At 41.0% G+C, this 27,120-nt stretch overlaps 2 protein-coding genes across 4 annotated transcripts in view; both read left to right on the forward strand.

Annotated features, from left to right (window-relative positions):
- The window catches only part of sik3 (SIK family kinase 3), a 50,043-nt gene extending 38,178 nt beyond the window's left edge, over nt 1–11,865 (forward strand). For 2 of the 3 annotated variants that reach the window (XM_073817276.1, XM_073817278.1), the window contains 7 exons: nt 255–364; nt 443–722; nt 3,309–4,030; nt 7,838–7,974; nt 8,082–8,211; nt 8,295–8,425; nt 10,523–11,865. In XM_073817276.1, the coding sequence (XP_073673377.1) occupies nt 255–364; nt 443–722; nt 3,309–4,030; nt 7,838–7,974; nt 8,082–8,211; nt 8,295–8,416 (1,501 nt within the window). In that variant the 3' untranslated portion in view covers nt 8,417–8,425; nt 10,523–11,865. Of the gene's footprint in view, nt 1–254; nt 393–442; nt 723–3,308; nt 4,031–7,837; nt 7,975–8,081; nt 8,212–8,294; nt 8,426–10,522 lie in introns of all 3 variants that reach the window. The other variant, XM_073817277.1, reaches the window with a different exon arrangement.
- A 3,185-nt stretch (nt 11,866–15,050) lies between these two features.
- LOC141284723 (transmembrane protein 25) lies at nt 15,051–27,120 on the forward strand. The gene is made up of 9 exons (XM_073817735.1): nt 15,051–15,105; nt 15,396–15,477; nt 15,567–15,917; nt 17,505–17,795; nt 22,178–22,309; nt 22,390–22,423; nt 22,505–22,608; nt 22,676–22,762; nt 24,486–27,120. Exons 2-9 carry the CDS (start codon nt 15,402–15,404, stop codon nt 24,557–24,559), a joined length of 1,149 nt encoding a protein of 382 aa, XP_073673836.1. The 5' UTR covers nt 15,051–15,105; nt 15,396–15,401; the 3' UTR covers nt 24,560–27,120.

Consider the following 27,120-nt stretch of genomic DNA (forward strand, 5'->3'; position numbering starts at 1 on the left):
CTCTCACCCAGACATACACACTCAAACATGCACACTCTCTCACACACTTACACTTTCACCCAGACATACACACTCAAACATGCACACTCTCTCACACACTTACACTCTCACCCAGACATACACACTCAAACATGCACACTCTCTCACACATGCACACTCTCACCCAGATACACACACACACACACACACACACACACACACACACACACACGCAGACGGACAGGTCTTCATCGCTGTGCTTCTGTCTCTGTCAGGTTGCGTATTCAGCCCTCCAGTCCTCCTCCTACGCATCCCAACAACCACCTCTTCAGGCCAGCCAATCAGAGTCCTCCTCCGGGGAGTCAGGGGATGATGCAGGCGCACGGTCAGTGCCGGTCCGCAGGCGCCGATGTGTGAGTTACAGAGTCTCTCGTGACGTTGATGTGTTAAACTCCTCCCACAGGCGGGCCGTCTGCGGTTCAGTTTCAGCATGGCTCCGCCCTCTACCAGTCTCCCAGCGCCAGCCCTCCCCCCACCAGCCTCCCCCGCATGGCGCTGCCCAATCAGCAGCCTCCGCCGGGCTCCGCCCGCACAATGGCGCAGACCCTCCCGCAGCAGCAGGTGACCATTCAGGTGCAGGAGGTGGAGCTCGGGGGCGGAGCCCAGCGGCAGGCTTTCCTAACGACGCCGTCTCACAGAGTTCTGGGGAAGCAGCTGAGCGCCGACAACGCGGAAACTCACAGGTGACGCGCGCGCCGCGGAAACACTTACGCTCTCTTACGCTTTTACCTTGTTTTGTGCTTTTCTTTTGTATTGTTCGAAAATCAAATGACTCTGTTGTTTCAATGTTATTTTAGTTTTGATTCAGTGCTGTTTATGTTCATTTCAATGCAGTTCAGTATGTTTAGTGCTTGTAGATGATTTAAATGAATCTGTTGTGGAATGATTTGTGTAAATATTGAGAGATTCTCCCAGACGACAGTATATCGGTCCAGACGACTGACTGCCGGCCGTTTGAGGTACTTTGAGACGTGCTGCTGGAGTCCAGTGCTAGCGGTAGATGAGCGTCCTGCGTCACGTTCACTGGAGATCACATTAGATCTCGACTCCAGTGGATGTGAGACAGGATGTTGATTAGATCTGTTATTAGATGAACACAGTGATTCACAACACTGAACACTTCAACAGGAGCAGTGTTGAGAAGCGCTGACTCAAAATTAATGCAGTTTTGATGTCAGTGTTATGTATTTTAAAGTCAACATGAAATCAACATTCAATATCTGTGAAACTTACAGTAAAAATCAGCCGCTGTGGCTGATGCAACATTTTAAGTTTTACAATCAAAAACTTTCATTGAATTAGTGTTAATATACCAAATTACTAAAATGTTTCATAAAATACTGACAACTGCTGCTAAAGAAAGTCACATGATGAGCTGTCATTGAATTTTTTTAATTCATTTGCAAAAACTGTACATTACAGTATTTTACTCTAAAATTACATCAGATGTCCCATTAGATTACAGATTTTGACCGTATCGATGAAGAAAGTTTACCACAACCAATTATCAGGTTTTTACTGTCGCATTTTTGCAGTCTTTTACCAATAAAATTGCTATCATTATTTACAGTATGGACTCTATGTAGTGTAATACATGTTCCCTACAGTGAGTCGAGCTTTCCATTGATGTATGGTTTGTTAGGATAGGACAATATTTGGTCGAGATGCAATTATTTAAAAATGTAGAATCTGAGGGTGCAAAAAAAGTCTAAATATTGAGAAAATCACCTTTAAAGTTGTCCAAATGAAGTTCTTAGCAATGCATATTACTAAACGAAAATTAAGTTTTGATATATTTACGGTACAAAATTTACAAAATATCTTCATTGAACATGATCTTCACTTAATATCCTAATGATTTTGGACATAAAAGAAAAAAGTTGATAATTTTGACCCATGCAGTGTATTTTTGGCTATTGCTACAAATATACCTGTGCTACTTAAAGGAACACTCCACTTTTTTTGGAAATGGGCTCATTCTCCAACTCCCCCCGAGTTAATAAGTTGAGTTTTACCGTTTTGAAATCCATTCAGCCACTTTTAGCATAGCTTAGCATAGATCATTGAATCCTATTAGACCAATAGCATCGTGTTCAAAAATGACCAACGAGTTTCCATATTTGTTGTATTTAAAACTTGACTAGGAACTACACTCCCATTCCGACGTAATAGTCAAGGAAGTTTGCTGCAGTAATATGGACACAGCAGGCGGAGTATTATCAGAAATGAGTTCCCAGCTAGTTTAGCATTTGCACATGTGCCGCATGATATTACTGCTCCTGCTGTGTCCATATTACTGCAGCAAACTTCCTTGACTATTACGCCGGAATGGGAGTGTAGTTCCTAATCTTATCGGCCTAGAAACTCGCAGCTTTACATTTTCCGCCGGTCTTAGTACACGATATAACTACAGAAGAGTCAAGTTTTAAATAGGACAAATACCGAAACTCGTTGGTCATTTTTGAACGTGATGCTATTGGTCTCATAGGATTCAATGATCTATGCTAAGCTATGCTAAAAGTGATATCGCCAGAACAGGAGAACGGCTGAATGGATTTCAAAATGGTAAAAATCAACTTATTAACTCGAGGGGAGTTGGAGAATGAGCCTATTTCCAAAAAAAGTGGAGTGTTCCTTTAAGACTGGTTTGGGGTTCAGGGTCACATTAAAATTCTACTTAAATTCTAAAGACATATTTTGTGATAGAGAAAGAAGGTCCTGTATTTGTCTTCTAAGACTACAAAAGGGTGCAGTGAGAAAATATAAACCAAATAAAGCACTGCATTTTTTTATAATTGAAAGCAGTGAAGGGACATGATTCTGTGCAGTACTTTTTAAGCATTCATAAATCAAATATAATTTCCTAAATTGGTGCACAGAGAAGTTGAGGTAACAAAATAGCATGTAGATTAAGTCAAAGTGCATCTTTCAACATTTCAACAGACAGGCAATGTGTTCACCCACTGGCTCTGCCATTTTTGCAAATTAATGGGTTGAACTGGATAGGCTAAAAAACAACTACTTCATCTTAAAAGTCAGATTAGTTTTTTCATTCAAATGCATTTTTTCAAATTTGACATATATTCAAATAATAATTTGACAGCCCTACATTACATAACAGTTTCATGTTGGCTTTAGAGCACTCAGTGTTAGAGGGGAGGAGTCAGATCAGACCAGACTCCTCCCACATGAAGATAGTAGGAGGTGTGGTTATGCTAATTAGCCTTTGTTATCTCACAGTCGTGCTCATGTGTTTGATTGTGTTGCAGTCGCAGTTTGAGTCGCTTCCACACATCCACGTACGAGCAGTTTAACACGCACATGTTCGGCGAGGCCGGCGTGAGCGGCATCATCGGGACCTACAACCCCTACCTGCAGGGGGCGTCTCTGAAGGTGCCGGGGCTGGAGGGCTATCAGGGCGCGGCGGTGGGTTACGGCAGTCCGTCTGCGCTGCAGCAGGCTCTGCTCTCGCCCACGCCGCTGGAGTACCGGCCGGCCCAGCAACACGTCACGCCCACCCTGCAGGGCCTCCTCTCGCCGCGGCACTCGCTCACGGGACACGCCGACCCGCGCCTGCCGCCGCAAGACCTCGCCGCGCTGCTCAAACGACAGAGCCCGCGCCCGGCCCCGCCCTCCGCCGCCTCGGCCACGCCCACCAACCCGCAGGACTACGGAGAGATGCTTCTGCTGCAGCAACTGGGCCAAGCCGCCGAGAGCTTAGAGCCCGCCCCTCCGCAAGCCCCGCCCACGCAGCACTATCATCACCTGCTCCAAATCAGGACCCCGCCCGAATGCCCCGCCCCTTCCCTCCCTCACTCGGAGAGCATGGAGGAGGACGAGATGCCGGCCTATCACGAGGGCCTGCTGGCCAAAGCCGCCGCCCCCTGCGCCGAGACACACGAGCTGCTGGCTCCGCCCCACGGCAGCACGCCCCCATACTCCTCCCCCACGCATAGACACGCCTACATGAGCAGCACCACGGCCAATAGAGGTACACGCAACGCTCACTGCACAATCGCACACCTGTTTCTACCACACATAAAAAAATAAAGCTTTTTATGGAAAAATAGGACACTTTTCATCTCATGATTGACTTTTTTTTATTGCAAATCTCGTAATTGACACTTTTTTTTCTCAAGAATTACAAGAAAAAAAGTCATTTTTATTAAGTCATTTTAATTTTTTTCATCCCATGGTGGAAACAAGCTTCCATATGACAGTAGTAAATGGTAGTAAAATAAGGTGCGGTAATAAAATAATGAATAAAAATAGGTATATATTAAATTTAATAAAAAGAAATATCAATATGCATTTGTTAGAATAGTTGAGTCACTCTCATTGCTGAAACATTTGACTACTTTATTGTTAGTTTGACTACATTAGTGTGGAAAAAGTCCTAGTCCCAGTTGAACTCCTCTGGTGTGACTTTAAATGCAGACCTTGAGCCAAAAAATCATCACCAAACACCAATGACTTGCACATACACCATATGGACAAAAAGTATTGGGACACCCCCTTTTTTAGATCAGAAAAGGGCACTTCTAAAACTGTGGCAACAAAGATGGAAACATGATTCATGTGTTTAAAAAATGCATTTCCATCTCTGTTACAACAGTTTTGGATTTGTCTAAAGTGACTGTACCCATATGTACAAGTCACTGCTGTTTGGTGACTAGGACTTTTTGCAGACCAGTAAAGTTCTTCCACACTGACGGAATGAATCATTTCATTTTGAACCTTGTCTTATACACAGAGGCATTGTCATGTTAGAATAGAAAAGAGTCCTGTCCAAACTGTTGCTGTAAAATTAAAAGCACTCAATTCCCTAGAATATCATTATATGATTAAACATCAAGATTTGTACTCATGGAAATGACTAAAGTAGTCAAACCTGTCCATTAGAAGGGGTGTACACTACCTGTAAACATGTACAATGAAGATTTTGAAATTATTTTTGAAAGATGTCTCTTCTGATTAAAAATACAGTAATGGCTGCATCAAAAAAATGCATTTTACAATAGATTCACAGAAATTAGTTACTTAAATAGGTAATATTTCAAAACATTCCTATTTTTACTGTATTTTTGATCAAATCATTGCAGCCTTGAGCCGTGTTCACACTTGGTGTCTTTTTTGACAAGAAAAAGTTGACAAGCGCACTTTTTTAGTTACAAAAAAAATCTGGAAGTGTTGCAGCAGATTGCTATAACAACAGAAATGCTGATAAAAGAGGAAGCTGGCTCTTTTCTTTTTTGACATTTTTGCCTTTTATTTGATAGGACAGTATTTAGACAGGAAGCGAAGTGGAAGAGAGAGAGGGGGACGGGATCGGGAAAGGTCTGCGAGCCGAGACTCGAAAAAGGGACGCCCGAATCGCAACGGCGCTACTTTACAAGTCGATGTGCGGCTCAAGAAGCTAGCAACACTGCACTTCGGTTTTTAAAGTTAACAGGGAGGCGAATCCGGTTCACAACAATAAAATAAAAGTCTATATAACGGCACCTTTCCCATGTTTTCTTGTTGTTATGGAAATGACCGGAAAATCTAGCTACTCGCTTGTCATTGGTCAGCTCTCAAAAAAGCGCTTGACGTAGGGCGTTTTCTTCAGAAAAGTTAAAAAAAAATTCAACTTGAAAAGACATTTTGAGCTGGCGGTGGCGTTTAAAAAAGCGCTCAGGACTTTTTTTGAAAACATGGTTTATTCCATAGGATTATAAGGTAAAACAGACGCTGGCAGTTAAAAAAAGACACCAAGTGTGAACACGGCCTTGGTGAGTCAAGTCAAGATTATTTATACAGCGCTTTTTACAAATACAAGTTGTGTCAAAGCAACTTTACAGTATTAAAATAATAAAATAAAATGTCAATAATAATGCAAGAGTTCCATATTGCAACTAAGTCAAATTGGGGGAGGACTCATCTGGTTCCCATGGCCTTGAGCCGGTGGCCGTTTAGGGTAGGAGTTCTTTCTTGATGATCTGTCTCTGGGGCTCATCTAGTTGACACGGTATCCGCTGACATTCGGCTGTAGGAGTTGATCCACCATCTGCTCTAGGTTTGGACTGGATCCGGGGGACTGCAGTGACCGTCTGATCTGGATACAGGTGGCTACGGTGACCTCGGAATAAGAAGGAAAGATACTAATATTAGCGTAGATGCCATTCTTCTTCTGATGCAACGAGTACATCAGGTGTTATAGGAAGTGTCCCTGGTTCCGGTTGACCTAAATAATGCAGCCTAACAATCCTTTAACGGATTTGGATTATGAAATGTATTAAGTGTAGGCCAGGTTAAAGAGATGAGTCTTTAATCTAGATTTAAACTGACAGTGTCTGCCTCCCGAACAGTGTTAGGTAGATTGTTCCAGAGTTTGGGCGCTAAATGTGAATAAGATCTTCCACCCGCAGTTGATTTTGATATTCTAGGTATTATCAAATTTCCGGAATTTTGAGAACGCAGCGGACGTGAGGGACTATAATATGATAAGAGCTCGCTCAAGTACTGAGGAGCTAAACCATTGAGGGCTTTATAAGTTATTAGCAAGATTTTGAAGTCTATATGATGTTTAATAGGGAGCCAATGCAATGCTGACAGAACCGGGCTAATATGGTCATACTTTCTGGTTCTAGTAAGAACTCTAGCTGCTGCATTTTGGACCAGCTGGAGTTTGTTTATTAAGCGTGCAGAACAACCACCCAATAAAGCATTACAATAATCTACCCTTGAGGTCATGAACGCATGAATTAATGTTTCAGCATTTGACATTGATAGCATAGGTTGTAATTTCGATATATTTTTTAGATAAAAAATGCGGTTTTGCAAATGCTAGAAATGTGGCTTTCAAAGGAGAGATTGCTATCGAATAGGACGCCTAGGTTCCTGACTGATGACGACGAATTTACAGAGCAGTCATCTAGTATTAGACTGTTTTAGGTCATTACTTGTGGAGGTTTTAGGTCCAATAATTAACACCTCTGTTTTTTCAGAATTTACCACCAAAAAATTTCTTGCCATCCAATTTTTTATTTCAACTATGCATTCTGTTAGTTTTTCAAATTGGTATGTTTCGCCGGGCCGTGAAGAAATATAGAGCTGCGTATCATCAGCTGCTTGAGCAGAAGAGTCTTCTTTCAGAAACATTAAAAAAAAGTTATTATTCCAAACTTTTTACTGGTAGTGAGAATATTTTTAATGACTTAAATAAGCATACGCAACATATATGTGACCCTGGACCACAAAACCAGTCATAAGGTTAAATTTTACAAAACTGAGATATATACATCATATGAAAGCTCAATAAATAAGCTTTCTATTGATGTATAGTTTGTTAGGATAGGACAATATTTGGCCGAGACACATCTATTTGAAAATCTGGAATATAAGGGTGCAAAAACATCTAAATACTGAGAAAATCACCTTTAAAGTTGTCCAAATTAAGTTCTTAACAATGCATATTACTAATCAAAAATTACATTTTGATAAGTTTACAGTAGGAATTTTACAAAAAATCTTAATGTAACATGATCTTTACTTAATTTCCTAATGATTTTTGACATAAAAGAAAAATCAATCATTTTGACCCATACTATGTATTTTTGGCTATTGCTACAAATATACCCCAGCGACTTAAGACTGGTTTTGTGGTCCAGGGTCACATATGTGACGTATAAAAACTTTCCTAAAAGTTGGTCATGAATCTGCCTAATTTTCACAAAAATAATACACCAAAAATACACAAAATACATTTTTCGTTTGATTTGCGCTGCGACTGGTGTTAAATGTCTCTTGTGTGTCTCAGAGGCGTGTGCTGATGCGGCAGACTGTCGGGTGATGGATCATAACGGTTACGGCTCACGCGCCGCACAGGGAGACGCTTACAGACCGCGAGGATCATTACAGCGACATCACACCATCCAGACCTGCGACGATGCTTACGTACGTCTGTGAGACTGTGTGTGTGTGTGTGTGTGCGCGTGTGTGTGTGTGTGCGCGTGTGTGAGACGCAGCTCCAGTGCTGACCTCTTGACCTCCTCTTCCTGTAGGAGCAGGCGGAGCCCATGTCTGGAATGAGCTTATTGGCTGGGAAGGCGTTAAGCTCCGCCCGCATGTCGGACATCCTCAGCCAATCGTCTCTGACAGGAAGCCAGCAGCTGCAGCAGAGGGAAGGGTCAGGTGTGTAAACACACTACAGATATACACACTCTCTCACACACACACATGTGCTCATGTTCACTGATGGTGTTGTGTGTGTTTAGCGTGTGACGTGGAGGCAGACGTTCACCCCGCCGCGTGTTACCCGTCCTCCTGCACCAGTGACATGCTGCTAAGCTACAAAACCCCAGATCTGCAGTACAGCGTTGAACAGGCCGGGGTCTAATAAACACAGGTACACACACACACACACACACACACACACACACACACACACACACACACACACACACAGGCCTTTAGTGTTATCACATTATTATATAAGGATACGATGACTATGTTTACATGTGCACCAATCATACGATTATTACAGTAAACTCTGAACTGATTTGATCTGAATACTGACTTTTCAGCAGAATCTGAACTGAAACAGAGTTGAGTTTTTATCATTGATTCTTTTATTTGCTGTTTATTACTGTCTAACTGCTCTGAAACCATCTGTATTATATAAAGCCCTATAGAAATGAGGCAAATTAGGTAAAATCGCAGTAATGTTAACATGACTCAAACAAAAAAAAATTTAACATGTTTTTTGCATTATTCTGATCTCTGAAGAAGTTTATTTCTAAAACTGATCATTCCGGTCCTTGAATCTGATTGGTTTATCCGCATTTGCGGTTGAATTACTCTCCAAACATACACCTTTGTTTACGTCTGTGAGTTGCTTGCCAGAACTGTTTCTGAGGAACTACATTGTTTGGCGGACAACACTTTATTTGCTCTGTTTTATTTTGTGAATCCTTACTATGTGTGGAATACCCGTAGAAGCTGAAAGAATTTTTGTCTTGTTTCCAACCAAAATATCTTAAGATTCTTAAATCAAGAAGGATTTTCTAGACAAGTAAAAATTGTCTTGTTTTCAGAAAGAAAGAAAAAACATTTCAGAATTAAGTGCGTTTTTGATTGAAACAAGCCAAATGCAAAAATTCTAAGTAAGAAGCTGTTACAAATTCCGTGTAAACCACAGCTTATTGGGGCTTATTGCTTTATTTAACAGCTTTTTTTAAAATACGCTAATGCACAGCACAAGTAATAAACTCAAAACACATGCCCATGGCCGTATTGGATAGTTTTTCATCTTCAGAATGTCCCACAGTTCATTGACGAAGTTGTGTGAAAAACATACGTCAGAGCAAATGCGATTAAGGTGTAAATGATTATGATCAGCATATTTGACTGTGAGTATGAGCTTAATCACATCAGTTTGCAGTATTGTGTTTACATGAGGTAAAGTTTAATCGCAGTATTGTCTAGATCTCATTGTAATGGTATGATGAGGATGCATGTAAACATAGTCAGTGTGTATTTTGAAAACTGACCTGACTTCTGCCATAGAGTCAAAAAGTGCATCCTAATTGACATGCTTATGCACTATTCTGTGCTGTTCTGTAGTCTAAATAGTGTGTGTAGTGTGTTAACTCTGAAAATTACCTAAATGATGCACTTAAGGCTAGACACTGCAGGTGAATAGGGTAAAAAAATTAACTAATAGTTATCACCTTACTTACCCATGTGATTGATTACATTGATAATTGCAAAAAAAAATTGTATTACAAGTTTTCTAAAATGTTAGTCTTAAATATGCAAATGAGGCTGTATTTAATGAAATATGTGCTAATTTGCATACATTTCTAGTACAAAAATCTAAACACTGGATGAAGTCAGTTTCAAAATTCTTGTTTAATTTTTTTTGACATATTAGAGTCAAATGTTTTTGGGATTTTGGGAATCTCATTTTGTCACTCCATAATTCAGAAAAAACTTACATACAAAAAACAATTTGTTTGTTTTTTTACAATTTTGGGCAAATAAAATGTATAAACTCAAGCAAATTCTATATGAACAAATCCCTCTGTAAAAACCGTAAGAATATAGACAGGAATGTGGTGTGTGTAAGTGCTGCTGAAGTGGAGATTTATGACTCAGTGTAGGAGAAAACACTCATGTATTGTAATTGAAATCTCAGATAGATAAAGTGCTATAAAAGTAACACTTAACAGTGTCTTTTGGGTGTTCTCTTTCCACTAGTCTGAAATACACTTTATGAAACACCAAAAAGCCCAAAATCTCAAACTTGACAGGTGCATGAAAAAAGTTTTTGTCTGTAGTGTCTCCCCTTAATGAACCAAAACAAATAAAGTGTGTAATGGACACTTCCTGCATTCAGTTTTAATTCCATGCTATCATCAGATAATATTGTTCTGTGTGTAACTTGTCTTCTCTCTCTCTCTCTCTCTCTCTCTCTCTCTCTCTCTCTCTCTCTCTCTCTCAGGGGTGTATTTGCTGTATAAAGCTCATATCCGTCTGCTGTGTTGTGCTGTCATGCCAAATCCTCATCGTCTGTCTGTCGGGGTGTCGTGGGTGTGGCCTGCACGCAGGGGGCGGAGCTCTCGGCTTCCTCTTCCGCACCGCCGGGAGTGTCTCTGATTGGCTGGGGCGAGTGCCGCCTGCTGCTGCAGCCCAATAATCATCCGCCCCTCCCGCACCCGAAACCCCTCCTACCGTTGCCATAGCAGCGCTCTCGCGCACTCCGATGTACAAGGCAAACACAGAGTCTTACGTAAACACACACACACACACACACACACACACACACACTGTCACACACACGAAGAGACGTCATTACCAAACGCCACAAACCCAAAGTATTTCACGTGAAGCCTGTGCTGCGGTGGGCGTCCCGTCTGTCGCGCCGCGGCGGCGGATCATTCCGGTCAGGCCGTGACCTCACGATCGACCCCTTCCGCCGGGACGGCCGACTCTCACTCGCTCTCGACTTTCTTCACTTCTGTTTTTTATTTTTAACGCATTTTTATGGCTAATGTTCTGTAGGAATTATGATCATTATTGTTCTTGTTTTCTGTAAAAGACGTTTTATGGTTATGACATTATTAAAAGAATGACGATTATTATTAAAAGCGTTCTATGTTGCAAGAGAACAGCCGCGTTTGTTTCCTCACAGTGATTTTTGCACTTTCGGTTTTTGTGACTTTGGTTTCTGTTTTGCTTCTCCTCCCCGTTTCTCCTCGTCCTCCTTCATTCCATCCGTCCGTCCGTCGGTCCGACGGCTTTGACGGATCCGTCTTCACTTCTGTTTCAGAGCTTTATCGGTTACTTTTTGTGGATGTTGTTGGAAAAGCTTTTGTATATTGTTGATTTTGCCGTTTCACTTCTGTTCTGACGTCACCTCCATGTCTTTAGCCAAACGCACAGCGGACGGACGGACGGACGCTTGGTTTCACATCTCTCTGAGTGTAACGCTCAAACGCGACTGTGTTTCATCCAGCGCTGAGATTGGACGATTCCTGCCGCCGTTTCGTCTTCGGTCCGACCAATCCAATAACTGTCATGTGATCGTCTGAGGAGAGACGGGCGTGCGAGTCTGTGATGAAGAGAACCACCACCATCATCATCCTCCTCCTCCGTCTGTCCATCATGTCACGCTCCTCCCTCTTTTCCTTTATAGAGCTTTGTCCTTTTCTTCTGTTCTTTTTTTTTTTTTTTTTGGCTTTATGTTTTTGGAAAAAATACTAAAGTGCAACAACAATGGTTAAAAAAGATTCCAAACAAACTGAGAGAAATAATAAATATATATAAATAAAGAAATGACTATGAGGAGGTGTGTGTGCGTGTGTTCTTTCAGAGCGTGTCCAGCAGGGGGCGGCAGTACCGCGGTATCAGATGAGAATACTACGGTACTGGAGCTCACCTGAGGATCATCTGTACTGCAGAAAAACTAGAAAACACCTTCACAGTTTAACAGTTCTGCACGATGTGTTCCTTTATGAAGCACTTCTGCTAATGTTACTGATACCCCTGCAGCTCAAACTCAATTGGTTTTATAATTGATTACTTTCCTAAAATGAAGTTATTTTCCTGTTTATTTTTGTGAAGATCTTTTAAAACAAGCTAACATGATGTTCTAAGAACGTTTTGCTAACGTTTCTATTAAGTTGTAAAAATGTTATTTCTGAACTTTCAGAACGAACAGTTTTTTTAAATGTTTAGTTTGGTTAAGTCAAATTTAAATGATTAGTTCCCCCTTGTCATCCAAGATGTTCATGTCTCTTTCTTCAGTCGTAAAGAAATTATTTTTTGAAGAAAACATATTAGGATTTCTCTCCATATAGTGGACTTCAAAAATAACGTTCCCACAATGTTCACAAATGGGTAGAAAGCAATGTTTCCTTCCAGGATTAGTTCACTTCCAGAACATAAATGTCTGGATAATGTACTCACACCCATGTCTCTCTTTCTTCAGTCGTAAAGAGGAGAACATTTCAGGATTGTTCTCCATATAGTGGACTCCTATGGTGCCCTGAGTTTGAACTTCCAAAATACAGTTTAAATGCAGCTTCAAAGGACTCTAAACGATCCCAGCCGATGAAGAAGAGTCTTATCTAGCGAAACGATCAGTTATTTTCTAAATTTTTTTTTACACTTTATATACTTTTTAACCTCAAATGCTCATCTTGTCTAGCTCTGCCTGAACTCTGTGTATTCCGGTTCAAGACAGTTAGGGTATGTCTAAAAACTCTCATCTCATTTTCTCCTCCAACTTCTCCATCTCTGCAGAAGTACTGACCCAGTGTTTACAAAGTAAATGCACAAAGAAGATCAAACACCCTTTACAAAACAAAAAGAGTAAATCAGTGATCTAGGGTGATTTTGAAGTTGGAGATGGGAGTTTTTAGACATACCCTAACTGTCTTGAACCGGAATACACAGAGTTCAGGCAGAGCTAGACAAGATGAGCATTTGAGGTTAAAAAGTATATAAAGTGTAAAAAAATTTAGAAAATAACTGATCGTTTCGCTAGATAAGACCCTTCTTCCTCGGCTGGGATCGTTTAGAGTCCTGTGAAGCTGCATTTAAACTGCATTTTGGAAGGTCAAACTCAGGGCACCATAGAAGTCCACTATATGGAGAGAAATCCTCAAATGTTCTCCTCTTTACGACTGAAGAAAGAGAGACATGGGTGTGAGTACATTATCCAGACATTTATGTTCTGGAAGTGAAATAATCCTGGAAGGAAACATTGCTTTCTACCCATTTGTGAACATTGTGGGAACGTTATTTTTGAACATTATTAAGTTAGCAGCATTAAAAAAATGTTAGACGAACATTCAAATGAAACGTTTCATGAATGATGTGTAAGTAATGCTTTTGTGCTTACATTTTGAGAACATAAATGAACAAACATTCTGTTAACATTACTGTAAGAACATTTGTTCATGTTTCCTGTTAATGATGGAGATGCTCTGAATAAATGCCAGGAAGACGTAACACATTCCTTATATTAGCGTTACCAGCCTTCGTCTGAGGACTGATTCTGAGGCTCAGGAGAGAACTGCTTGTTAGCATCTGTTTTTATGCAGTGAGGGTTTTTGTACCACAATCAGGATTGATGTCAATGGGTTTTCTTCCTCATCATGAGTTCTGTGTGCAGCTGCTGGTGTCTGAATGTGAATCTGCACTGCAGAGGATCAGCAGACCTGACGAGTCGAGCCCAGATGTGATGGGGTTATCCTGTGTATGGCAAGCTTACCTAACATTTAATCTATATAGCATTCTAGTGTATATAACAGCATCTGATTCATGCTGGATTCTAGTGCTTACTCTTTAGGTACTAGTAGCTTTTTAAAAGATAATTTAACTTATTCATTGGATACTATTTGTTATTGATTAGATACCAGTACTCAGTTATTAGTACGTTTTACATAGAGTTTAGTACTTTAGTAATACTGTTTAATAAGTACCAGTATCTCATGAATACTTACTAGTAGGCTAATATTTAAGAAAGATCACTATTGAAATACATACTAGTCAGAACTGAATGACATCCGGAGGACAGATCCACATAGAAATCAACAACAAAAATGTCAAATGTGTTACTAGTGACAATAAAATAGTAACTCGAGTTGTTGGGTGTAATGCGTTACTAATTAATTAGTTACTGTTATTTATTTTTCCTTGAAAAAGTAAAGTAAGGCATAACTTTTTTTTCTATAAATTAATAAATTACTCTGATGTAATTGCATTTAATTTTGTATAGACTAATAAAATAGTGGATTTAACCAAATGTAACATCTAATTTAAAATGTATGTGTTTAATGTAATCTGTCTTTGATCAGTTCAAGAATAATTTACGCAGTTTGATGTTTTATAATTCAAAGAATTTAAAGTTTTATGTCTATCCTTATATTGTTCCACAGGCCGAAGTTGAAATTTATTGAGAAAGTGATTAGTACAACGTAGTATAGTAATGTACTTTTCAGAGAGAGAGAGTAATTGGTATAGTAATCAAATCACATTGTTGAAGATGGAATTAGTAACTTCACCCATCCATTTTAATAAGCACAAATGACTCAAGATAATCTAACATTTGTTTTCCTTTTTTATTGCTGAAGGGTTGACATTTGTTCTGCGGTCTACTGTACAGACGGAGATTTACTTTTCTCTAAGCCTGAGGCTTCTGGTGTGAAAAGGCTTTTACATTTGACAAAAATACATCTTTTTAAATGAAAAACAAACAAGCAAGCCCTGCCCAGATTTAAAAAGTAACGCAAAAGTAACATAACGCATTACTTTCCATAAAAAGCTAAACTAAGTAACGGAATTAGTTACTATTTTAGGGAGTAACTCAATATTGTAATGCATTACCTTTAAAAGTAACTTTCCCCAACACTGCTAGTAGATAAATAAGTACTAGTAGCATTAAAATAGCTACTAGTACGTTTTAAGGATTAAATGTTAAAACGGCTTGCCATATGAGTGTGTGTGAGTGTATGTGTGTGTTTGTGTTCTGAATGGCTCCTCAACCGGTCAGAGTCAGCAGCGTCTCTGTGCACAGAGGTAAAAACACTCTTGAGTGTATGTGTGTGAGTGATTCATGTGATTTGCATCATATGTACAGTATCAGTGTGTTTGTGAGAATGTGAGTCCTGCAGCTGTGAGATGATGATTCTGCATGTCAATATCAGCCTGGAAACACTGTGTTCTGTTGCTGACTGATGCATCTCAATCACTCATGTGTGGGTCTGCAGTGCTTTGCTGACGTGATAATGGACGCTCTGTAGTTTAGTGTTGACAGTCTGAGACCCTCCTGTGTGTGTGTGTGTGTGTGTGTGTGTGTGTGTGTGTAGGTGACTATGCCCCGTGTGTGTTTGAGGCAGAGGACGCGTCTCTCTGCTTTATTCTTTCACACCTTGACCTGGGCCTGTTCAGGTAAGACCAGATAAACACACACAAACACAAACACATACATTATGATCTAGTTTCAATGTTGCTCTTGACTTTATTTTCTTGTCTGACAGCTTCCATTGACCCCGCCCCCAAAATTGACGGACAGCAGGCCTCGTCTGTCACCGTACAGGAGAACGTCACTCAAAACTTCAACTGCCAATCAGAGGGCTGGGATGCTCGAGCCCCGCCCCTGCTGACCTGGTACCTGAATGGCGAGCGTCAGAGCGAGGTGACGGGGAGTCGGGGGGCGGGGCGTCTGGTTAAGACGTCAGCGCAGGATTCCGGAACGCTTAAATACGGATCGGTGCGCAACAGCACGTTCACACTGAAACCGAATCGCTGGGATCGAGAGCTGGTGTGTGCGGCGCGAAACCCCGCCGGAGGAGAGAGTTACAACGCCAGCGTCACGCTCAACGTCCAGTGTGAGTCTGAGCGAAAAACACTGCTCATTGTGGAAATTGGTCATGTAATTTTATTAAGGGTTCAGATGTGTAGCGCTGAAACCCTGTTGTAATTGTTCAGCGATCTCTGTATAAAACAGATGGTGCAGACCATACCATAAGTCGTAGAGACTTGACACTTGGAGGGATGGTAGTACTCACACCGCCGATAACGTCACCAAAGCTCACCCCAATCGTCCTGACAGAGGCACTACAGCCATCAAAAGTGCGAAATTGCTCATAACTCCTAAACTGCAGACTGAAGTGTCTTGGAATTTGGAATTCTTGGCTCAAACAAAAACACACACAGATTCAATCGTGATCCTGGTTTGCCAAAGCTACTTTTGCAAACTAGTCCTAGGTTTTTCACCCAACCAGAACCAAACCAGTGCAGAAAGATTCTCTGAAGAGCGAATATCAATAATTATCAATAAAAAGTTGAACTTCCGACTCATCGTCGCAAAGGGACACCAAAACCTTCGAAATGGGGCAGGGCCACTTTTAGTAAAATGCCTATAACTCCTGAATGGAATGAGATATTTTCACCAAACTCAGAACACTTATGTAAGAGCTCAATCTGAGGTCACAGGACAAAATCCCAAAATATGGCACTATGAGAGGAAAAAACATAAAAATGGCTATACCTATGCATTTGTCCTATTAACATGAAAATCTGCTGTGCATGGTCTTGGTCCAAAGTGCCACAAGAGTCTATAAGGACATTTTGTATCTCAAAAAACATGCACGCCTTTGGCCAATGAAGTTTGAGCACCTATTAGACATGGTCAACGGAGACCAATTGGAACGAAACTTGGTGGACCTGTTTGACTCATGAGCCCAAAGGTCTGAGACAAATTTGAAATAAATCAGCCACTGGGGGGCGATATCGCGTTTTTCAAAAGTGTAAACAGTTGAGCATTGCACGTTTTTTGCTCATACAACCGATATTCATATCATACAATAGGACTCATTCCATACAACTTTGCCTCTAGAAGCACTGCTGTCAATCAAATCATTTGTTAAATTATTGAGAAGACGTCAAAAACCTACTTTTGCAAACTAGTCCTAGGTTTTTCGCTCAATCTGGGGAAAAAAAAACACTGCAGTACATTTCTCTGGACTCTCTAGGTCAATAATGATGAAAAAAATGTTGGAATTGACCCTTTGGGAAGCTATAACAGGCATGTTCGAATTCACCCAAAATCCTATAAACGCTTAAAGAAAAACTCAAAACTTCACAAACCTGCTGAGCTCATGCAACAGATTATTCTAAACAAGTTTTAAGGAGATCGGACCACAGCTGGCGCTATAACGGTCATAAATGTTATAAAACATAATATTTCTCTGATAAATTACCTGCATTTGCAAAAAAAAAAAAGGCTTGCTACATAATGTCTTTTTTCATATGTGCTTAAATGCCTTAAAGCGCGTGAATCCCGGTGATCGCTGGTTGCAGCTATATTTTGGATCTGTCCACCAGCAGCGTGTGATTTGATGTGTGAGCCGCAGATGGCGATAGAGAGTGTCGTAGTGATCCTGCTGAAGGTTGCTGTAACGCATGTGTTTCAGTTCAGCCGGAGATCCTGCGTGTGGACGCTCACTACAGCGAGAGCTCGGACCCCGGCCTCGCCCTCATCCTCTTCGCTCTGGTTCGCTCCAACCCCCCCGCCACCATCAGCTGGGTGGATCAGTCCGGTCAGCTGGTGGCCAACAGCTCAGACTTCCTCATCCTGGACTCGCGCAGCTTCCCCTGGCTGGCCAATCACAGCCTGCAGGTCACGCTCAGCAGCCTATCGGGAAACGTGACGGTGAACGCCAACAACAGCCTGGGCTCCGCCCACAGCAACCTCACGCTCACAGGTGACGCCAAACACTGCCTCATTGTGCATCTGTCCTCACTGTGAGACTCATCACTGGAGCTCAAATACTATACTAACTTCTTCCTCTGAGACTACACTTTAAACTGTATCTCCTCTAAGACTTTTGAAGCTGCAACCTCCAAACTTGGTCTCATACTGGTCTGACTCGGGTTGCTATATCTTTACTAACTGATCCAGTTTACGGTTTTTGTAAACCAGACTATCAAAACCACAAAAAATCTGATAGACATTCATTAAGGGGGTGAAAACTTTTGTGCAATGGGTCTAATTGTGTATTTAAACTGTTTATTACTGTAGCAAAGACTAACAACTAAAAAAAAAAACACACAAAAACAGTCTAAGCTGATTGGCTGGTCTCCCATGCTGGTTTTAAAGTGGGTTTTCACACTTTTTAGCAGGTCTTAGCTGGTCAAGCTGGGAGACCTGATAAAAGACCAACCTAGCTAAGACTAGGCCTAGGCTGGTTTTAGCTGTTTTTTACTGAGTCAACTGGTTTTAGCTGATTTAAACATGTTAATCATGATAATAGCATGCTAATCATGCTAGCAACATGACAATCATATTAGCATCATGTTAACCATAGATATATATACCTAGATGCCTCATTAGCGACTGTTTCTATGGGCCGTTATACGTAAGCCGTCCATCATTTTGCAGCGGCCCACTTGACGTCATTCACCCATAGATCTGTGTAAATCACCATAGTAACCACTGAATATTCGAAATGCCACAGTCCTGAACAGCCGTTGGTCTGCAAACCTACAGTATGGTGAATGACGTCAAGTGGACCGCTGCAATATGGCGGACGCATCTACGTGCTTGGAGCGGTCCAATGGGGTATCTAGGTATACATATCTATGATGTTAACAACATGCTAATCATGTTAAAAACAGGCTAGCAACATGCTAGTAATCTTCTAATCATGCTAACATGCTAACAACTTGCTAATCATGCTAGAAACATTCTAGCAACTTGCTAATCATGCTAACAACATGTTAAAAACTTGCTAATTACTTGCTAATTTTGCTAATAACATGTAAGCAACATGCTAGAACTTGTTAATCATGCTAATATCATGCTAATCATGCTAGAAACATTCTAGCAACATGCTAGTAACTTATTAATCATGTTAACAAAATGTTAACAACTGGTTAATCGTGCTAGAAACATGTTAGCAACATGCTATTAACTTGCTAATAATGCAAGCAACATGCTATCAACTTCCTAATCATGTCAGTAACTTGTTATTAATGTTAATATACTAGTAACTTGCTAATCATGCTAAAACATGCTAGCAACATGATAGTAACTTGCTAATCGTGCTAAAAACATGCTAGCAACATGCTAGTAACTTGCTAATCATGTTAACAGCAAGCTATTAACTTGCTAATCTTGTTAGAAACATGCTAACAACATGCTAGTCACTTGTTAATCATGTTAGCAAAATGTTAGTAACTTGCTAATCATGCCATAAACATGCTAACAACGTGTTAGTAACTTGCTAATCATGGTAACAACATGCTAGTCACCGGTTAATCATACAAGTAAGTTGATAATCATTTCAAAAACATGCTAGTAACACCCTGGCAACCACTCTGGGTACCCTAGCAGCCGCATAGCAACGCCCTAGCAACCACCCCGGGTACCCTAGAAACCGCATAGCAACACCTTATCAACCACCCTGGGTACCCTAGCAACCGTATAGCAACGCCCTAGCAACCACCCCGGGTACCCTAGCAACCACATAGAAACACCTTATCAACCACCCTGGGTACCCTAGCAACCGCATAGCAACGCCCTAGCAACCACCCCGGGTACCCTAGCAACTGCATAGCAACACCTTATCAACCACCCCGGGTACCCTAGCGACCACATAGCAACACCTTATCAACCACCCCGTGTACCCTAGCGACCACATATCAACACCTTATCAACCACCCCGTGTACCCTAGCGACCGCATAGCAACACCTTATCAACCACCCCGGGTACCCTAGCGACCACATAGCAACACCTTATCAACCACCCCGTGTACCCTAGCGACCGCATAGCAACACCTTATCAACCACCCCGTGTACCCTAGCGACCACATAGCAACACCTTATCAACCACCCCGTGTACCCTAGCGACCGCATAGCAACACCTTATCAACCACCCCGGGTACCCTAGCGACCGCATAGCAACACCTTATCAACCACCCCGTGTACCCTAGCGACCGCATAGCAACACCTTATCAACTACCCCGTGTACCCTAGCGACAACATAGCAACACCTTATCAACCACCCCGTGTACCCTAGCGACCACATAGCAACACCTTATCAACCACCCCGGGTACCCTAGCGACCACATAGCAACACCTTATCAACCACCCCGGGTACCCTAGCGACCGCATAGCAACACCTTATCAACCACCCCGTGTACCCTAGCGACCGCATAGCAACACCTTATCAACTACCCCGTGTACCCTAGCGACCACATAGCAACACCTTATCAACCACCCCGTGTACCCTAGCGACCACATGTCAACACCTTATCAACCACCCCGGGGACCCTAGCGACCGCATAGCAACACCTTATCAACCATCCCGTGTACCCTAGCGACCACATAGCAACACCTTATCAACCACCCCGTGTACCCTAGCGACCACATGTCAACACCTTATCAACCACCCCGGGGACCCTAGCGACCGCATAGCAACACCTTATCAACCATCCCGTGTACCCTAGCGACCACATAGCAACACATTATCAACCACCCCGGGTACCCTAGCAACCGCATAGCAACGCCCTAGCAACCACTCTGGGTACCCCAACAACCAGCCAGCAACACCTTGCAACTGTAGAATCTGTCTGTCTGTTTTCTAATATATTGTATTGCTTTCAGAACATTCAGACTTTCATCTTTCAAACTACAGTCGTGGCCAAAAGTTTTGAGAATGACACAAATACTAGTTTTCACAAAGTTTGCTGCTCAACTGCTTTTAGATCTTTGTTTCAGTTGTTTCTGTGATGTACTGAAATATAATTACAAGCACTTCATACGTTTCAAAGGCTTTTATCGACAATTACATGACATTTATGCAAAGAGTCAGTATTTGTTGGCCCTTCTTTTTCAGGACCTCTGCAATTGGACTGGACATGCTCTCAATCAACTTCTGGGCCAAATCCTGACTGATAGCAACCCATTCTTTCATAATCACTTCTTGGAGTTTGTCAGAATTAGTGGGTTTTTGTTTGTCCACCCGCCTCTTGAGGATTGACCACAAGTTCTCAATGGGATTAAGATCTGGGGAGTTTCCAGGCCATGGACCCAAAATTTCAACGTTTTGGTCCCCGAGCCACTTAGTTATCACTTTTGCCTTATGGCACGGTGCTCCATCGTGCTGGAAAATGCATTGTTCTTCACCAAACTGTTGTTGGATTGTTGGAAGAAGTTGCTGTTGGAGGGTGTTTTGGTACCATTCTTTATTCATGGCTGTGTTTTTGGGCAAAATTGTGAGTGAGCCCACTCCCTTGGATGAGAAGCAACCCCACACATGAATGGTCTCAGGATGCTTTACTGTTGGCATGACACAGGACTGATGGTAGCGCTCACCTTTTCTTCTCCGGACAAGCCTTTTTCCAGATGCCCCAAACAATCGGAAAGAGGCTTCATCGGAGAATATGACTTTGCCCCAGTCCTCAGCAGTCCATGCGCCATACTTTTTGCAGAAGATCAATCTGTCCCTGATGGTTTTTTTGGAGAGAAGTGGCTTCTTTGCTGCCCTTCTTGACACCAGGCCATCTTCCAAAAGTCTTGGCCTCACTGTGTGTTCAGATGCGCTCACACCTGCCTGCTGCCATTCCTGAGCAAGCTCTGCACTGGTGGCACTCCGATCCCGCAGCTCAATCCTCTTTAGGAGACCATCCTGGCGCTTGCTGGACTTTCTTGGACGCCCTGAAGCCGCCTTAACAATGCAGTGGAAAGTTTTTTTTGGGATTAAGTTAATTTTCATGGCAAAGAAGGACTATGCAATTCATCTGATCACTCTTCATAACATTCTGGAGTATATGCAAATTGCTATTATAAAAACTTAAGCATCAACTTTTCCAATTTCCAATATTTATGTAATTCTCAAAACTTTTGGCCACGACTGTATTTCAAACTGAAAACAGCCAAACTTTTAAAACTTTCTAGCTAAGCTTTTCTAAGCCATCTTAAAGTGTGTCTCTGAGCTGTACTCTCTAGTTAAGTGTTAATGATTGATATTCAGCAGTATGAGAGCAGCAGTAAAGAGGAAGGTTTGTGTTTCAGATGAATGTTGTTCTGTGGAGCGGCGGCTGGTGCTCGTTCACAGACTGTGTTTGTCTGGTGTTCCTCCAGAGTTCCTGCAGTCGCGTGTGGAGGTGCCGGTGTTCGGGATCGTGACGGGCGGCGTGGCCGGCTTCATCACCCTCCTCATCTTCACCCTGATGGTGTTCTTCCTCATTCAGAAGGACAAAACCAAAGCCGTCGGTACATGATCTCCACACACTGAGCATGAGCATGTGTTTGAGTGATCCTGATCTGATCTGATGTCTGTGTGTTGTTTTCAGAGGAGCCGGCCGCAGTGCATCTCTCCTGCAAACGGTGCGCCTCCTTCAGCGTTCACTGCTAATGATGATTGTTGAGTCCGATGGTCAGCTGATGTGATGCGTGTGTGTGTTGCAGCGGTGAGGCGGTCAAGATTCAGGTGAACGGCGTGTATCTGCCGCGGGAGAACATGTCTCTGCCGTCACACGTGCAGCTCAACGACGACCGCGCGCTCTGTAAGGGTGAGTCCCATCCGCAGCCGTCACCCGGCACCCAGACGCCAGCGCTGACTGCACTCATGTGTTTCAGGACAGCAGAGCTCCAGACCCAACACGCTGGAGAGGAGACACGCTGACGACGACGAGGAGGACCTGTCTGCGGCCTACGCCGCCCGAGGTCAGGGGTCACCACCTGTTACAGCCTCATGCATTTTCACTTGCATTCTGTGCCTTTAAAAGGGGTCATCGGATGCCCATTTTCCACAAGTTGATATGATTCTTTAGGGTCTTTATGAAAAGGCTATAATATACTTTGGTTAAAAATTCTCAATAGTAGTGTAAAAAAACACCCTTTTACCTTGTCAAAATCAGCTCTGCAAAACTAAACTCATTTTATTGCATGGGCCCTTTAAATGCTAATGAGCTCTGCTCGCCCCGCCCCTCTCTGGGATTATGAGACGTGATGTTTACTTTAGCCGCGTTTATCGGTGAAACTTGCCAACAAGCACATTATTAAGGAAGGCCATTTGCAAAGATGCATAAAAAACCCTTATCCTCACTTCTGCTGTGGGTGAAGCTGCATCAGGAACGATTCACACGAACATAGACGCATATGTAGATCGGGATCGGCGCTTTCCATTTAAAAACGAAAGTAACGTTAATCCTCTGCGTCTTCAGTGGCTCAGATGTGTTCATTATTACATCCAACAACAGAACACCTCAATCGCTCAGAGTCTTCCTCTGCTCCTGAGTCACACAATGGAGATCAGAGTCGGTCTGTTTCAGCTCGGTGAGGGCGGGGCTAAGGTAAGACGCTCATGTCAATCAACTATCGTGGGAGGGGCCTCTGTCTGTGTGTCGTCACACCCACAAGAAGCTGAGAATGAGCTGATTTTAAAAAGGGGATATTACTTTTAAAGATTAAACAAATACCACTGGGTGTATTTTTATCATTGTTGGGTGGTTGTGTTCACAAACTGCCAACACACATTAATGTTCAAACAACATGGAAAAGTGAGTTTTGCATCTGATGACCCCTTTAAAGAGCCTGAAACCAAAAGATTGATATCAAGAACTGATCATGAGAGATGAAAAGCTGAACAGAAAACAACAACAAAAAGGCTACTGTACTGTAAATTTTGAACTGCAGGTTATAAATAAAATTAAATGTTTAAACATACATGTTAAAACGTGTTTTAGTTCCTGTCACTCCAAAATAAATCCTTAAAATGTAACAGTATTCACAACAGAACAAGAATTAAAAATATAAGTATAAAACAAAAAGAAATAATAGTAGAATCAGAGCTATTATGTTGAACTAAAACTTAAATCATAATTAAAATAAAATAATAAAATATTTAAAACAGTTAAAATATTACAAAATGTGTATAAAATGTTAAAAACAAAAATAGAAAATATTTAAAACACATTTTAGCTAGTGGTCAAGGCAATATTTGATGAATTAAAATTACTAAAACTTATAAAATGTTTTAAAATGATAAAAACCTTTACAGACATATGTAAAATAATAATAATAATGACAAAACCACATGCAATTACTAAAGCTTTAACTGGAATTTTAATTAAATGGGAAAATATAAAAGTAAAAACAAATTCAAAATATTAATTAAAACAGTAATAGTATACATACAATTAATTAGACACAGCATTTATTATAAACGCCTAAAATGATTTAAGCACATCTAAAACTGGCTGCATGTAGAAATAAACCTGTGTTCCTCATTGGACAGATCTTTCAGCATCTTTGCGTGTGTGATGTGAATCACTTTAGATTATTAGTTGCAGCACATTTGAGACGATCAAATCATGCCTGATGTTGAGGTTCTGGAGCTGGAGCAGCTCTGTCTGTGTGTTGCTGATGTGGTTCTGCATCTCCGCAGGTTTCGCTCGTTATCCGATGGTCGGCTACATCTATAAAGTCAGCAGCACCAGCAGCGATGAGATCTGGCTCTGACTCACACCACAACCGACCTCTGACCTCTGACCTCTGACCTCACGTCCTGCTGCAGACGGATCGTCCTGAGACCCGTCAGCTGAACGAGACACAATGTGATTCCACCTCTTATAGATATTTTGACAGGAAAATGGCGTGAGTGACTGACTCTCTCTGACACACATCCAGCCTCATATCTGAGATTCAGTGTCCTGCTGAAGAACTACATTACCCATAATCCACTGATCCCAGAAACCACTGTTACTATGGAAACAGCAATCAGAGGCTTGTTTTGCACACTAGCTAGACTAGTAGACATTAGTTGAGTGCAGCAGTGGTGATGATGATTCCTGAAAGATTTGAGAAATCAGAGAAAAACACTTCAAACTGACTCAGTGCTTCATGGGATCTGTAGTTCATTCACAAATACCTGATTATCTTTATCTGTGATGTTTAAAGTGTTTCTCCATCAGATGTGATCATGTTCTCAGAGTTAGTTATGAACAAACGTTCTTCCACTTTTCTGGTTTTTAATTATATTCTCAAAAACAATATTTATACAAACATTTTTCTAAAGCATTTTAGTTAGATGTTTGTCTACATTACTACTAGGGCTGTCAGTCGATTAAAACATTTAATCGAATTAATTACATGATGTTTTGATTAATCTAATTAATCGCAAAATGAATTTGACTATGAAAATACCCACAGAAGATGATTTAAAGCTATTTTTGTGTTAAATGAGAAAGTATCAAGTAGAGATTACAAATTGTAGCTTTAGAAATAAATATTTAGTTTGATTCAGCATAAAATGTATTACACATAAACATTTAGACCTCAACGGCAAACGATGGAACATAAAAGAAGATAATTTAAGATACTTCTCAGTATTTGTTGGTATTTTGTTACCAACAGTCTTCAAAATACTTTCTACTTTTTATGTTCCACAAAAAAAAAGCTTTTAAACAACATGAGGGTGAACTATCCCTTTAATGTTTTTATTATTATTATTATTATTTTACTGAAATTCTACTCTAAATAAGAAACTAAATCTGCCAGCAGGTGGCTGTAAATGACTTTTATCAGATTTGTTGAAACAGCTAATTGATTCAGGAATGAAGTAAATGGGCTATTTATGAATGAGCCTTTGAGTCATTGATTCGCACGATTTGTTCAAAACGCAGATTCATTCAGAAACTAAACACCACTGTGTTTCTCAGAGACATGCAACAATTCTGCTGTAGCTTCAAAGGTAATATGTTCTCTGCAAAAACAAAAAACAAAACAAAACATAATATTTTGTTTAAAATACAATAAATAAACACAATGTCAACTTATTTACTGAACTCTGTTGTATAAAATAACCTTTAAGCTTGTGATAGATCAGCACTCGAGTAATACAGCTCTCCCTGCATTATTATAATACCAGATGAAACATATAAAGGGGCATTTTTTTGTACCAGTATCTTGACTTTTAGGGCATAACTGCATTTATGGAATTATTGCTCTGCATCATATTTGTGATCAGTCAACTATATGAAATATAAGATGATGTACAGGTCTGGGGGCGGGGCCAGTGTGTTAACTGCGTTACAATAATTAAATTGCGTTTTTTTTTATAACTAATCAATTAAGTCAACGGGTTAAACCGACAGCCCTAATTACTACTTAGTAGTTTCCGGTGGTTCAGAGAACATTCAAAGCTAATGTTCCCACAATGTTTGCAGAATTCTAAAAAAGGAACGTTTCCTTAACATTCACATAACTACAATAAAACATTTAACAGACTGGACGTTTTGATCGTTCAGAGAATAGTAATGTTTTCATGTATTTTGTTTTGTGTTCATGTATTGACGAATCTCTGAAATGCGTCTAAAGAGAATGAGTGGGAAATATCGGTGAATCGGATTGACGTTCATCAGTCTGGTCACACAGGGAATGATTGGCACGAGTAGTTTGACCATCACTGAACGTCAATAACTAACCATCGACAGACACGCGTCACACGCTGCCCTCCACAGGCAAAGCGCAGTAACTACACATTTGGTCAAAATTGAGTTTAAAATGGACTTTGTGACAGCTGTTTTGAAAAACTTTAAAGGCATTTTTCTCCGTTTCAGTGTTGGCGTAGTTACTGCACTTTGCCTTTGGAGGGCAGCACGGTGCTGACTGTACATATGTGCTTTCATCAGTATTTACCCACAGTTCTTTGCTGCTATACGGAATGCTGCGTTGCATTTGTGTAATATAAAGGAATGTTCAGAACATCTGCAGATATGAGATAAATATAAATATATATATTTATTGAAATAAATATAAAGATTAAAGTGTTATGATCATATTTACTGTAAGTATATTTGTAAAGCTCAATATGAATCTGTACATATGAATATATTTCATAAAGCATGTCAGTGTGTTTCCATCCAGCAGATGGCGCTACTAGTTAAACTGCAGCTTGTGGCTGTTAACCTGAGCTTAACTAGTTCTAGTTGTTTATTTCTGTGGTTATCTGATTCTTGTTTGTGTATGGAGTCGTATGATGATGATACCTCAATAAAATACCTCAATAAAACATATCCATC

This window comes from Garra rufa, chromosome 14, assembly GCF_049309525.1.
Source record: "Garra rufa chromosome 14, GarRuf1.0, whole genome shotgun sequence".
NCBI lineage: Eukaryota > Metazoa > Chordata > Actinopteri > Cypriniformes > Cyprinidae > Garra > Garra rufa.